The sequence below is a fragment of the Daucus carota genome, chromosome 5 (assembly GCF_001625215.2).
Source record: "Daucus carota subsp. sativus chromosome 5, DH1 v3.0, whole genome shotgun sequence".
NCBI classification, from domain to species: Eukaryota; Viridiplantae; Streptophyta; class Magnoliopsida; order Apiales; family Apiaceae; genus Daucus; species Daucus carota.
In genome coordinates, this window is record NC_030385.2 from 9,408,445 (window position 1) to 9,422,984 (window position 14,540).

Consider the following 14,540-nt stretch of genomic DNA (forward strand, 5'->3'; position numbering starts at 1 on the left):
ACCTCCATCTTCACCAACCCCAACTCCACATCCGCCACTTCCACCACCTCCGTCGTCGCCTCCTCCATAACCACCACCACCTCTATGCCGCCCGCCCCCTCTATAACCACCACCTCCATCTCCACCTCCATTATTTCTCTAACACAATCTCCACCTCCATCTTCACCAGCCCATCTTGGTCGCTGCTTCAACCTCCTTCAGTCCCCGTTCATACTTCTTTTACCACCTCGGCTCAACTTCAAAACACGGCGGAGCAGATTCTGGGCGGTTTCTGCAAGTTTTCACTAAATCCTGCAACACAGACCACTAAATCTTAAAGAGAATATCACTAAATTGTACTGAGAATATCACTGACTTGTATTGGTTTCTAGTTTTTATTTTAAGAGTGGTTTCTATCTGATCATCAGCTTAAGTAATTAAACATTTGAATTTCTCCTATCAAAGTCCTTCCGGTAAATTTTTATGAACGTCCGTTACGTTTTGCTGATGTGGCAAGTTTAACAATAAATCAAAAATACATTTATTCCGCATAAGCAACCTCATCCCCTTCAACTCACCCTTCTTCCCCGTTACTCCTCTCTCTGTCCCTCTTTCCCCTCTGCCATGATCAGCGGTTTTGCCGTCCCTCGACACCATTACCCACAGCAACCTCACCACAATCACAACACACAACTCATCTCCCTCGTCTGCTGTATTGCCCCCTCTTTCAGCACTTTCTTCCTCCGCGAGAACCCCGTCGTCGCAGTCGATGGTGGCTCCCTCGCCTCCCTCCTCTCACTCGCACGCACCATTCCTGTTTCTCCTTTCCTTTCTCTAACCCTCACTGTTTCTTCCCTCCCTGACCTTCCCCTTCTTTCCAACACAACTTAAGTTCACAAATTCATCAATACTTTGATTATATATAAATTCTCAGATTCAATTTAAATTCCTAGCCCTAGCCTGTTCATATTTGGAGAAAACAAAATTCTATTATGATGAGTCAGCTATTATTGTTTTAATTTTTTTTTGTGTTTGCCATGTAAGCATTGACTAACGGATGTCAGTTGACTTTTAACGTAAGGATTCGAATGTGGCGCCCTCCAAACCCGGGTCAGAAGTTTGGGGTCCACAACATAACATAAACCTGTAATTAATATAATATATGCAGTGACCCTTAGCTGTCCATGGATCGCAACAGGTTAAAGTATAAAACAAGCCACAGCATAACTTTAATTATTACAAACCCAAACCCAGAATATAAACTTAAATCTTACAAGCTTACACATCATTTGTCTCTCATTATTCAAACTAGTACATATATAAAAACCAGGTGCCGCTGATAGCTTTCTTCATCTCCTAGCCTGGAATCCTGGCCTTACCACTAGCCTGAGGGTCATCGTTACCAACTTTATCTGCTTTCACTGGAAAGAACATAAAATACCGCAAGAGTGAGCTAACCAGCTCAGCAAGTATAACAATATCAATTTACAATATTAATCATAAGCTGAAGGAAACCAGTGTCTCAAGGAATCAATCTCAATACCAAGATTTGTTTTTAGAACATTGATTAGAATTGGATATTAAATTTATTTTTAAAAAAATCAAAGGTTAGGCTGCTGATCAGTCAGACACTAACCCCGAGCAGGTCCCACCATGCTCGTTTACTGGATCCAAGGCACACATTGGCCTAAAGCGACCACTCATCTGGTCTGACCATTCATTTGGTCCAAGTTAGAAAACTATCCAATTCTATCACAATCAAGATGATCAACAATAATATTAAATAAAATAGAAACATCAACATCATAAGTAAATTTTGAAGCAGAAGCAGACTACTATTCAAAGTGTCTCAGATGGATCTCAAAGGAGGAATGAGGAATATCTTCATGGTTTAGCAAAGAATCAGACATTGCCTTATAGGATGGCAAGGCATATCAAAGTTTAGTGTTTTTATGAAGAAGGGTTCTAGGTTCACAAAAAGAATCCAAGTATAAATGAATGCTTTTAAGATCAAGAAACTGGAGTTTATGAAAGAATCAATCAACTGTAAAGTATATGTCATAACAGATGTTATTTGGGGTTGATCAACTGATTAAGGTCTGAAAGATGTGTAATTGATAATTGGTTGAGGTATCGAAGGTATGTTCTCGAAATGAAATTAGGTTCTTAGGGTAATCATTTAGAAGTTTTAAAATTTGAAGGTTTACAATTGAAATAGGTTTCGTAGCAGGTATCAAAGAATCTGGTCATAGGTTCAAGAATCAATAAAGTAAGTAATCCATAATATAATTCAAGAAGTCTGATTGAAGGTTCAAGGATCAATAGGATAAATAATCCATGCAATAATTCAATTGGTCACAGGACTTCATCAGAGAGTTCACTAAATAATCACAACAGATACAACATATAATTGAAGGAAAGTCTGAGGGAACTTGCCTTATATAGCTGATCTCAAGTTTCAACTACGCTTGCTCGCTATACTACTCTATCACCACTTGCTTTCCCTTCCTACGTCTCGCTTCTTCTGCTAATCACAACAATTCTTTATCAATATATGATCTCATACTATTCTTATTATCACACCTTCGAAACGAGTTTCTATCTACCCTTCGTTTCACCCAAATCCGATTAACGGATCAAAAGATATATCAAAACAATTATATAATGTTCATGTAGACACGTAACACATCAATCAGATATGCCATAACACGTATCACATAAGATATTCGATGAAATTTATTTTTCAAAGAAGATTTGAAGTCAAAAGGATTTTTCTGGCATTTGATATGGATTTTAGAGCATTTTTCGGAATTAAAACGGGTCAAAGAATCATTTTATAAATAAATAATCAATTCTGGATACTCGAAATCAAGTCCGAAATCATTTGAAATCAATTAACGAGCTTCAAACATATTTTAGAATAATATTTCAAAGCTCGAAACTATTTTTCGGAATTTTAAAATCATTTAAAATAATTAAATCTAATTAATAAATCAATTAAAATTAATTAATAATTAATTAAAACAATTAATCAATTAATATTTAAATTAATTGACTAATTATAATAATTAATTACCAATTAAAATTAATTAATAAATTAAATCAGAATTATTTTTGAATTAATAAATAATTAAAAACAATTTTTGAAATTAAAATAAATGATTTTCGAAATTAAATTTAAATCAAAAATCATTTTTTTTAAAACTTTAAAAAAAAAATCCAGGGTTTGAATTGCAAGTTTTGAAAACTACAGGGTTTGATTTGCAACTTTGGAAACTTCAGGGGTCTAAATGTCAAAAATGAAACTTGGGTGGCTAAACTTCACCACCTCCAAAAGTCCAGGGGCCAAACTGCAATTTTGCAGCCGCCGCCCCTGGCTTCGCCGGAGGTGGCGATTCCGGCCACCAATAGCCTCCAAATGGTGCAGATATGGAGTATCAAGCCTCCCCAACTCATCCATACAATCGATTTCACCAGAAACGGCCGGAATCGACCGTAATCGATCGAAGAAACTCGCCGTCGCCGGCGAGTTTTCTTTGAATCGATTTGTTCGATTCACGAACCTCAGCTAAGATTTGAAGCTATGTACACGTTCCTGAGATCACAACCAACATGATGGTATCATCCAATTTCACTTCTACCTCCTAGATTAAATAACCCTAATTTCCAATTGAAAACATTCATCGCGCACATAAACCCTAATTCCTGATTTCGAAGATTAAACCTCAAATTGAACACGTTATTGAACTCCAAATCAAGCATATGATATACCAAAATGATCAGGAGAAGATTATCTACAACATACAATCATCAAATCACACAAACAACTTCAAAATCAAAAATCCCTAATTTGAGATTATTTACTTCGAATTTAAAACTCAAAATCCAAACCCACCTGATGTTGCTGCACTGATTTTGATGCTAGATTATGATTCTACTTGTTAAAACCTTCAATTTGAGTCCTTGAACGCCAAAATCCGAGTCCGATAACGCGTCCAAATCCTCGTTTGAATCTCAAGAACACGAAGAACTCTCTCGGGAATTTCTCGGTTTTAACTGGTTTTATGATTTTCATAATGAAATAAAGTACGGTTAAGGATATTTATACTTATGAATAATTAGTACCCCTTTTGATCATATATGGCATGAAAATACAATGTTTAATAGCTTTATACTAATAAAACGGGTCCAATCGGTACCGGTTTTCGAGATAATCATCAAAACGGGGCTTTTAATCCGTCATTAATATGCGGGTCCCACCGTCATTATGACAAGATAAGGATAAGTATAAAATATCTAGTTTCACGTTTATCGATACAACCGGATAATTATCGAATACCGAAAGATTCCGCCGGACCGGCTCCGGAACAAACCGTACTCCGGATCGAAGAAGTCAAAACATGAAAAGTGTCCGGAATGGTCAGATTAAGCTAAAGGTGAATTTTGTTGAAATTTTCGGGAAGTAAAATCTCGGTACCGTTGTAGGTTGACGGTTTTTGGAAAAATCAAAATAATTAATAATTAATTAAAATATACATAATTAAATTCATAAATCAAATATAAAATCATACGACAATACATAAATCGATATGAACATATCTCAATAAACTATATTTTGTACTGAACATATAAAAATTGATATTCCTCAATTTTAATTAAGAATACATAACTAGATTAATAGAACAGGAACCAATTAATTCACAGAAATTCATATAAAATTCATATAATATTCATTAATCATTCAAATAATTACACGGATAATCCCAGATGTTACATCCTTCCCCCCTTAAAAGGATTCTGTCCTCAGAATCGCTTAGGTAAACAAATGAGGGTACTTTTCACGCATATCACTTTCTAATTCCCAGGTTGACTCTTCAACCTTCGGGTTTCTCCACAATACTCTTACTAAATTAACTACTTTGTTTCTTAACACCTTCTCTCTTCTATCTAGGATTTCCACTGGCCTTTCTACATATGATAAATCTGCCTCGAGTTCTATCGGCTCATATTCTATCACATGTTTCGAATCTGGATTATACTTCTTAAGCATCGATACATGAAAGACGTTATGAATGTGCTCCATTTGTGGGGGTAACGCCAATTCATATGCTACTTTGCCTACACGCCTCAAGATTTCAAATGGCCCGACATATCGGGGACTTAGCTTGCCTTTCTTTCCGAATCTGGATAGCCCTTTCCATGGTGATACCTTCAGTAACACTTCTTCTCCGTCTTCAAATTCTTCGTTCTTCCGGAATTGATCTGCATAATTTCGTTGACGACTTTGTGCTGCAATTAGTCGTTTCTGAATAATTTCGACGACTTCCTTTGTTTGTTGTACTAATTCTGGTCCCAATACTTTGCGTTCTCCGACTTCATCCCAATATACTGGCGATCGACATTTACGTCCGTAAAGAGCTTCATAAGGAGGCATCCCAATACTTGCGTGATAACTATTGTTGTATGCAAATTCCACTAAGGGTAGATGTTCGTCCCAATTACCTTTGAAATCGATTGCACAAACACGTAACATGTCCTCGATCGTCTGAATAGTTCTCTCACTTTGGCCGTCTGTTTGTGGATGATATGCCGTACTCATATTCAATTTAGTGCCCAAGCATTCTTGAAAACTTTTCCAAAATCTCGAATTAAATCGTGGATCTCTATCTGATACAATGGATACGGGGACTCCATGACGAACTACAATCTCTTTCAAGTACATATGGACTAATTTATCCAAAGAGAATCTCTCATTGATTGGAAGAAAATGAGCTGACTTGGTTAGTCTGTCCACTATAACCCAAATGGCATCATGGTTTGCTTTGGTCCTTGGTAATCCTACAATAAAATCCATAGCAATATGTTCCCACTTCCATTCTGGAATCTCTAAAGGTTGCAATAATCCACTTGGTCTTTGGTGTTCTGCTTTCACTCTTTGACACGTATAACATTTACTTACCCATTCTGCAATCTCTCTTTTCATGTCTGGCCACCAATAGTTCTCCTTTAAATCTCTATACATCTTAGTGCTGCCTGGATGAATTGAATACTTAGAATTGTGTGCTTCCTGCAAGATATCATTCTTTAACTCTGTTACCGGTGGAATCCATATCCTGGAAGAAAATCTAAGAATCCCTTGATCATCTTTCTGTGTACATAACTCCTCTCCTACTAACTTGTTTACATCCTGATCCATTACTTCTTCCTGACACCTCTTAATCTTTTCTAATAGCTCTGGTTGGAAGGTCATGGTATATATTGCTATCCTTGATGGTTCATGAATTCTTACCTCGATTTCCAATTTTTGGAACTCCTTGTATAATTCCTCTGGCACAGTCAATACGTTTAACCTCTCCTTTCTACTTAAAGCATCCGCTACAACATTGGCTTTTCCTGGTTGATACTTAATCGTACAATCATAATCCTTAATCAACTCTAGCCATCTCCTTTGTCTCATGTTAAGCTCCTTCTGGGTAAAGATGTACTTCAAACTCTTATGATCTGTATAAATCTCACATCTTTCTCCATACAGATAGTGTCTCCATATTTTTAATGCAAATACAATAGCTGCTAACTCCAGGTCATGAGTGGGGTACTTTTGTTCATGAGGTTTAAGTTGTCTAGACGCATACGCAATAACTTTATCATGTTGCATCAATACACATCCTAATCCTTTATAAGAAGCATCACTATAAATCACAAAATTCCCTTGATCATCTGGAAGAGACAATACTGGTGCTGACACTAATCTCTTCTTCAACTCCTGAAAACTTTCCTCACACTTCTCATTCCATATGAACTTTTCATTCTTTCTAGTTAACTTGGTCAGTGGGGTTGCAATTCTTGAGAAATCCTGTACAAACCTTCTATAATAACCTGCTAACCCCAAGAAACTCCTGATCTCTGTGGGGGTCTTTGGTCTTTCCCAATTCATTATAGCTTCAATCTTTGCTGGATCTACCTTGATTCCTTCCCGACTCACTATGTGTCCTAGAAATTGAACTTCTTGTAACCAAAATTCACATTTAGAAAACTTTGCATACAACTTCTCCTTTCTTAGTATCTCCAAGGCTGTTCTTAAATGTTCCGCATGCTCCTCAGCTGTCTTAGAATATATCAGAATATCATCTATAAAAACAATCACAAACTTGTCCAAATACTTCTTAAAGACTCTATTCATTAAATCCATAAAAGCTGCTGGTGCATTCGTTAATCCAAAAGCCATCACTAAAAATTCATAATGACCGTACCTTGTTCTAAAAGCTGTCTTAGGTATATCCTCAGATTTGATTTTGAGCTGATGGTATCCTGACCTAAGGTCAATCTTAGAAAAATACTCTGCTCCTTTCAACTGGTCAAACAAGTCGTCAATACGGGGCAAAGGATATCTATTCTTGATAGTAAGCTTATTAAGCTCTCTGTAATCTATGCATAACCTCATACTTCCATCTTTCTTCTTTACAAACAACACTGGTGCTCCCCATGGGGATACACTCGGCCTAATCACTCCTTTTTCCAATAACTCTTGTAATTGTTTTGCCAATTCTTTCATCTCTACTGGTGCCATCCTATACGGGGCTTTGGATATTGGCTCCGTTCCAGGTGCTAAGTCAATTGCAAATTCTATCTCTCTATCTGGGGGAAGTCCTGGTAACTCATCCGGAAACACATCTGGAAATTCATTCACTACAGGGATATTTTCAAGTTTTAATGGTTCCTGACTTTTATCAATCACATAAGCAATATAGGCTTCACATCCTTGTCGTAACATTCTCTTGGCTTGGATCATGGTTAAGAACTTCTTTACTTGCTTTTGTCCTCTAAAAGTTATTACCTCGTCTGCTGGTGTCATTAGTCTTACTTTCTTATTTTTACAATCTATCTGCGCACTATGTTTAGACAACCAATCCATCCCTAAGATTACATCAAACTCCCCCAACTTGAAAGGTATCAAGTCGGCACAAAACTTATTTCCTAAAATCTCAATTTCACAATCAGGGCAAACTCGGTTAACAGAAATACGATCCTGATTAGCTAGTTCTACATTCATAACCTCATTCAACAATTCAACCGGACAATTCAACTTATCAACAAAAGCTTGAGAAATAAATGATCTAGTGGCTCCCGAATCAATTAACACCTTGGCATTTATAGAATTTACATTAAGCGTACCTGTCACCACATCGGCATCCTGAATAGCATCCTTCATTGACATATCAAAGACTCTTGCCCTAGGAGGTTCATTCACTTCTGGAACAGTTCCCATGATTCTAAGTGCATTGCTAACAGGGGCTGGTGTCTTGCAGTCCTTAGCCATATGTCCTGGCTTTCCACATTTAAAACATGTATATCCTATGGCTGCAGTCTTACTTGTTGAGCCTCTATTGGTCTGATCCTTTATTGCTGGCTGGTTCTGACATTCTCTAGAGTAGTGTCCTTTCTGGTTGCATTTAAAACATACCACATTCAGTTTGTTACATACTCCTCCATGTCTCTTGCCACACGTTTGACATTCTGGCATTGAAGACCTTTGCTGATTGGCCTGACTTCCCGTAAGAAAACGTCCTCCTTGTCCACCACTGCCTATTTTCTTAAAATTAAGATTTCCTCCTGCTTGAAACTTCCCTTTCTTCTGGAATCTCCCTTGATGAGAGGATCCTCCTCTATTGTCTGGCTTTCTCTTCTTATCCTCTTTAGACTTCTGAAACAACTCATTCTCAGCCTCCGCAATCATTGCCTTCTCAACCACTGCCGCATACGTCTCCAATTGCAAAATAGCTAACTTGCTCCTAATCCAAGGCTTCAGACCTTGTTGGAACCTTTTTGCTTTCTGCCTATCGGTCTCTACATACGTTGGCACAAACCTAGCCAATTCCGCAAACTTATTCTCATATTCAACCACAGACATATTTCCTTGTTTCAACTCTAAAAAGTTCAACTCCATTTGATCTTGAAGAAACCTAGGAAAATACTTTTCTAAAAACAATTCCTTAAACCTCTCCCAAGTAATCTCAACTGTACCTTCCATATTCTTCACAGATTCCCACCAATACGTTGCCTCATTCTTTAAGTAATGACTAGCATACTTTGTTTTCTGATCCTCACTTGCTGGAACTAATGCAAAACACTTTTCCATTTCTTTTAGCCATGTTTGGGCTGCAACCGGATCTGCTGAGCCCTTAAACTCTGGAGGATTAACTGCCTGAAAAGTTTTAAAAGTTACCCTAGGATTCTCTTGATGTTGCTGTTGTCGGGTAAGATGAGCAGTTTGTTGAGCCAAAATTTGAATTAGTTGGGCCACAGCAGAATCTACTGGGCCTATGTTGACATTCTGGTTATCATTGTTATCATTGATGCTGTTGGTGCCTTCAGGATCACTGTTGGCACGAGTATGTCTTGTTGGAGGCATTCTGTAAAGAAGAAACAATTCACTTAGTCGTTTTAAATCAAATTCTCATTTTATAAAAGGTTTTTAAGAAAACAGAATTATACATTTTTGAAAACATTTTTGAGATTGTTTAACTAAATAAATTGCATGCTTCTTTACAGAATGTAAAATAATAAAAGAAAGGTTGCAATATTATCACAAGAGTTTATGATCGGTACTGAAAGTAAAGTAAAGTAAAACAAGTGCGATAAAGTATAGGACAAGACTGAAAAGTAAAAGATGCTGATATATATAAGTCAGTGCTGGAGATACAAGCGTCAAGCGCTTTGTCAAAAGTAAAGTACAACAACAGCAACAGCAAGGCTATCCTCTAGTCCGCTCGGCTAGTCTATATATACATGTCAAAATCTGCCGACAACCACAACAACATACATATCATCTAGTCAGCTCCGCTAGTCTATATACATGACAAAATCTGCTGACCTGATCCATACTACTCACTATGCTGCATCATACACACTACTCACTATAGTACTGATCATCTCCAACATCTAATACACTCCAGACCTATGGAAAGTCTGGGCCTCCGATAACATCCAGCCGCTCCAAGACCCAACGAGCCCAGTCGATAATATCCCCAGGGGTACCAAGTGGTGCGGTGATCCCACATAACCTCTCTACTGCCTCTGTCCTAAAAGCACGTATCTCCTCTCTCAACTGTCGCTCTGCCCTGTTAGGGTCTAAATCCCCCATCGCCTGTGTCAGCTCTCCAATCTGGCCCAACAACTCATCTCTCTCCATCAAGAGTGCCTGATAGTAGTGATAGGGTACTGAAAGAGGGGAACACGGATAAGAGGGTCCAACACCTGAAAATCCCGAAGACTCATGCTCTGGTGGGGGTCCATGAATAGGAGGTCGTACCATGGGAGCAGGTGGGGGTACCATCCTAAGGGGTATAGGTGCAATAGGGGTCTGTCCACTACGAGGGTATCCAGGTGGACGTGAAGGTCCAGCTACAGGTGGGGGTGTAAGTGCCCTGGGTGAAGATACTGGTACAACTCCTGGACGGGGTGGAAGTCCCTCAACCGTCGACTCTGAATGATCAGAATGAACCGGGGTACTGGGGCCTGACATGACTGATAGTCTGAGAATCAACATAAACAAACACGTATAAGAATCTGTATCCACTCCCAACATCAACCCTAAATCTATTACGAATAATCCTCAACCTCTCAACGTTCTATCTACCTATCACTCATTTCTAGTCCTAATCTTCTACCCAACCTAACAATCTAGGCTTGTTTCATTGACTTAAACCTGTCGCTCTGATACCAACCTGTGGCGCCCTCCAAACCCGGGTCAGAAGTTTGGGGTCCACAACATAACATAAACCTGTAATTAATATAATATATGCAGTGACCCTTAGCTGTCCATGGATCGCAACAGGTTAAAGTATAAAACAAGCCACAGCATAACTTTAATTATTACAAACCCAAACCCAGAATATAAACTTAAATCTTACAAGCTTACACATCATTTGTCTCTCATTATTCAAACTAGTACATATATAAAAACCAGGTGCCGCTGATAGCTTTCTTCATCTCCTAGCCTGGAATCCTGGCCTTACCACTAGCCTGAGGGTCATCGTTACCAACTTTCTCTGCTTTCACTGGAAAGAACATAAAATACCGCAAGAGTGAGCTAACCAGCTCAGCAAGTATAACAATATCAATTTACAATATTAATCATAAGCTGAAGGAAACCAGTGTCTCAAGGAATCAATCTCAATACCAAGATTTGTTTTTAGAACATTGATTAGAATTGGATATTAAATTTATTTTTAAAAAAATCAAAGGTTAGGCTGCTGATCAGTCAGACACTAACCCCGAGCAGGTCCCACCATGCTCGTTTACTGGATCCAAGGCACACATTGGCCTAAAGCGACCACTCATCTGGTCTGACCATTCATTTGGTCCAAGTTAGAAAACTATCCAATTCTATCACAATCAAGATGATCAACAATAATATTAAATAAAATAGAAACATCAACATCATAAGTAAATTTTGAAGCAGAAGCAGACTACTATTCAAAGTGTCTCAGATGGATCTCAAAGGAGGAATGAGGAATATCTTCATGGTTTAGCAAAGAATCAGACATTGCCTTATAGGATGGCAAGGCATATCAAAGTTTAGTGTTTTTATGAAGAAGGGTTCTAGGTTCACAAAAAGAATCCAAGTATAAATGAATGCTTTTAAGATCAAGAAACTGGAGTTTATGAAAGAATCAATCAACTGTAAAGTATATGTCATAACAGATGTTATTTGGGGTTGATCAACTGATTAAGGTCTGAAAGATGTGTAATTGATAATTGGTTGAGGTATCGAAGGTATGTTCTCGAAATGAAATTAGGTTCTTAGGGTAATCATTTAGAAGTTTTAAAATTTGAAGGTTTACAATTGAAATAGGTTTCGTAGCAGGTATCAAAGAATCTGGTCATAGGTTCAAGAATCAATAAAGTAAGTAATCCATAATATAATTCAAGAAGTCTGATTGAAGGTTCAAGGATCAATAGGATAAATAATCCATGCAATAATTCAATTGGTCACAGGACTTCATCAGAGAGTTCACTAAATAATCACAACAGATACAACATATAATTGAAGGAAAGTCTGAGGGAACTTGCCTTATATAGCTGATCTCAAGTTTCAACTACGCTTGCTCGCTATACTACTCTATCACCACTTGCTTTCCCTTCCTACGTCTCGCTTCTTCTGCTAATCACAACAATTCTTTATCAATATATGATCTCATACTATTCTTATTATCACACCTTCGAAACGAGTTTCTATCTACCCTTCGTTTCACCCAAATCCGATTAACGGATCAAAAGATATATCAAAACAATTATATAATGTTCATGTAGACACGTAACACATCAATCAGATATGCCATAACACGTATCACATAAGATATTCGATGAAATTTATTTTTCAAAGAAGATTTGAAGTCAAAAGGATTTTTCTGGCATTTGATATGGATTTTAGAGCATTTTTCGGAATTAAAACGGGTCAAAGAATCATTTTATAAATAAATAATCAATTCTGGATACTCGAAATCAAGTCCGAAATCATTTGAAATCAATTAACGAGCTTCAAACATATTTTAGAATAATATTTCAAAGCTCGAAACTATTTTTCGGAATTTTAAAATCATTTAAAATAATTAAATCTAATTAATAAATCAATTAAAATTAATTAATAATTAATTAAAACAATTAATCAATTAATATTTAAATTAATTGACTAATTATAATAATTAATTACCAATTAAAATTAATTAATAAATTAAATCAGAATTATTTTTGAATTAATAAATAATTAAAAACAATTTTTGAAATTAAAATAAATGATTTTCGAAATTAAATTTAAATCAAAAATCATTTTTTTAAAACTTTAAAAAAAAAATCCAGGGTTTGAATTGCAAGTTTTGAAAACTACAGGGTTTGATTTGCAACTTTGGAAACTTCAGGGGTCTAAATGTCAAAAATGAAACTTGGGTGGCTAAACTTCACCACCTCCAAAAGTCCAGGGGCCAAACTGCAATTTTGCAGCCGCCGCCCCTGGCTTCGCCGGAGGTGGCGATTCCGGCCACCAATAGCCTCCAAATGGTGCAGATATGGAGTATCAAGCCTCCCCAACTCATCCATACAATCGATTTCACCAGAAACGGCCGGAATCGACCGTAATCGATCGAAGAAACTCGTCGTCGCCGGCGAGTTTTCTTTGAATCGATTTGTTCGATTCACGAACCTCAGCTAAGATTTGAAGCTATGTACACGTTCCTGAGATCACAACCAACATGATGGTATCATCCAATTTCACTTCTACCTCCTAGATTAAATAACCCTAATTTCCAATTGAAAACATTCATCGCGCACATAAACCCTAATTCCTGATTTCGAAGATTAAACCTCAAATTGAACACGTTATTGAACTCCAAATCAAGCATATGATATACCAAAATGATCAGGAGAAGATTATCTACAACATACAATCATCAAATCACACAAACAACTTCAAAATCAAAAATCCCTAATTTGAGATTATTTACTTCGAATTTAAAACTCAAAATCCAAACCCACCTGATGTTGCTGCACTGATTTTGATGCTAGATTATGATTCTACTTGTTAAAACCTTCAATTTGAGTCCTTGAACGCCAAAATCCGAGTCCGATAACGCGTCCAAATCCTCGTTTGAATCTCAAGAACACGAAGAACTCTCTCGGGAATTTCTCGGTTTTAACTGGTTTTATGATTTTCATAATGAAATAAAGTACGGTTAAGGATATTTATACTTATGAATAATTAGTACCCCTTTTGATCATATATGGCATGAAAATACAATGTTTAATAGCTTTATACTAATAAAACGGGTCCAATCGGTACCGGTTTTCGAGATAATCATCAAAACGGGGCTTTTAATCCGTCATTAATATGCGGGTCCCACCGTCATTATGACAAGATAAGGATAAGTATAAAATATCTAGTTTCACGTTTATCGATACAACCGGATAATTATCGAATACCGAAAGATTCCGCCGGACCGGCTCCGGAACAAACCGTACTCCGGATCGAAGAAGTCAAAACATGAAAAGTGTCCGGAATGGTCAGATTAAGCTAAAGGTGAATTTTGTTGAAATTTTCGGGAAGTAAAATCTCGGTACCGTTGTAGGTTGACGGTTTTTGGAAAAATCAAAATAATTAATAATTAATTAAAATATACATAATTAAATTCATAAATCAAATATAAAATCATACGACAATACATAAATCGATATGAACATATCTCAATAAACTATATTTTGTACTGAACATATAAAAATTGATATTCCTCAATTTTAATTAAGAATACATAACTAGATTAATAGAACAGGAACCAATTAATTCACAGAAATTCATATAAAATTCATATAATATTCATTAATCATTCAAATAATTACACGGATAATCCCAGATGTTACATCGAATCAGAAAAGTTTGAAAGTTTAAGGATCGTATTATTACAAAAAATAGGATAAGGACCTAGATAATAAACTGTCTATAGTTGAGGGACGTCACAAAAAATAGGATAAGTACCTAGATAATAAAAAGCCCTTCATGTGTCTGTTTGGAA

General features: G+C 36.8%; 1 protein-coding gene across 1 annotated transcript; it reads right to left on the reverse strand.

Moving 5' to 3' along the window:
* Window positions 1–659: 659 nt before the first annotated feature.
* Window positions 660–9,169, reverse strand: LOC135152720 (uncharacterized; the record flags this gene model as incomplete). Its single annotated transcript, XM_064093803.1, has 5 exons — window positions 660–849; window positions 4,815–5,432; window positions 6,156–7,570; window positions 8,726–8,968; window positions 9,017–9,169. Coding segments are annotated over 5 exons (2,619 nt in total), but the record flags the coding sequence as incomplete, so codon positions are not given.
* Between the last annotated feature and the right edge of the window lie 5,371 nt (window positions 9,170–14,540).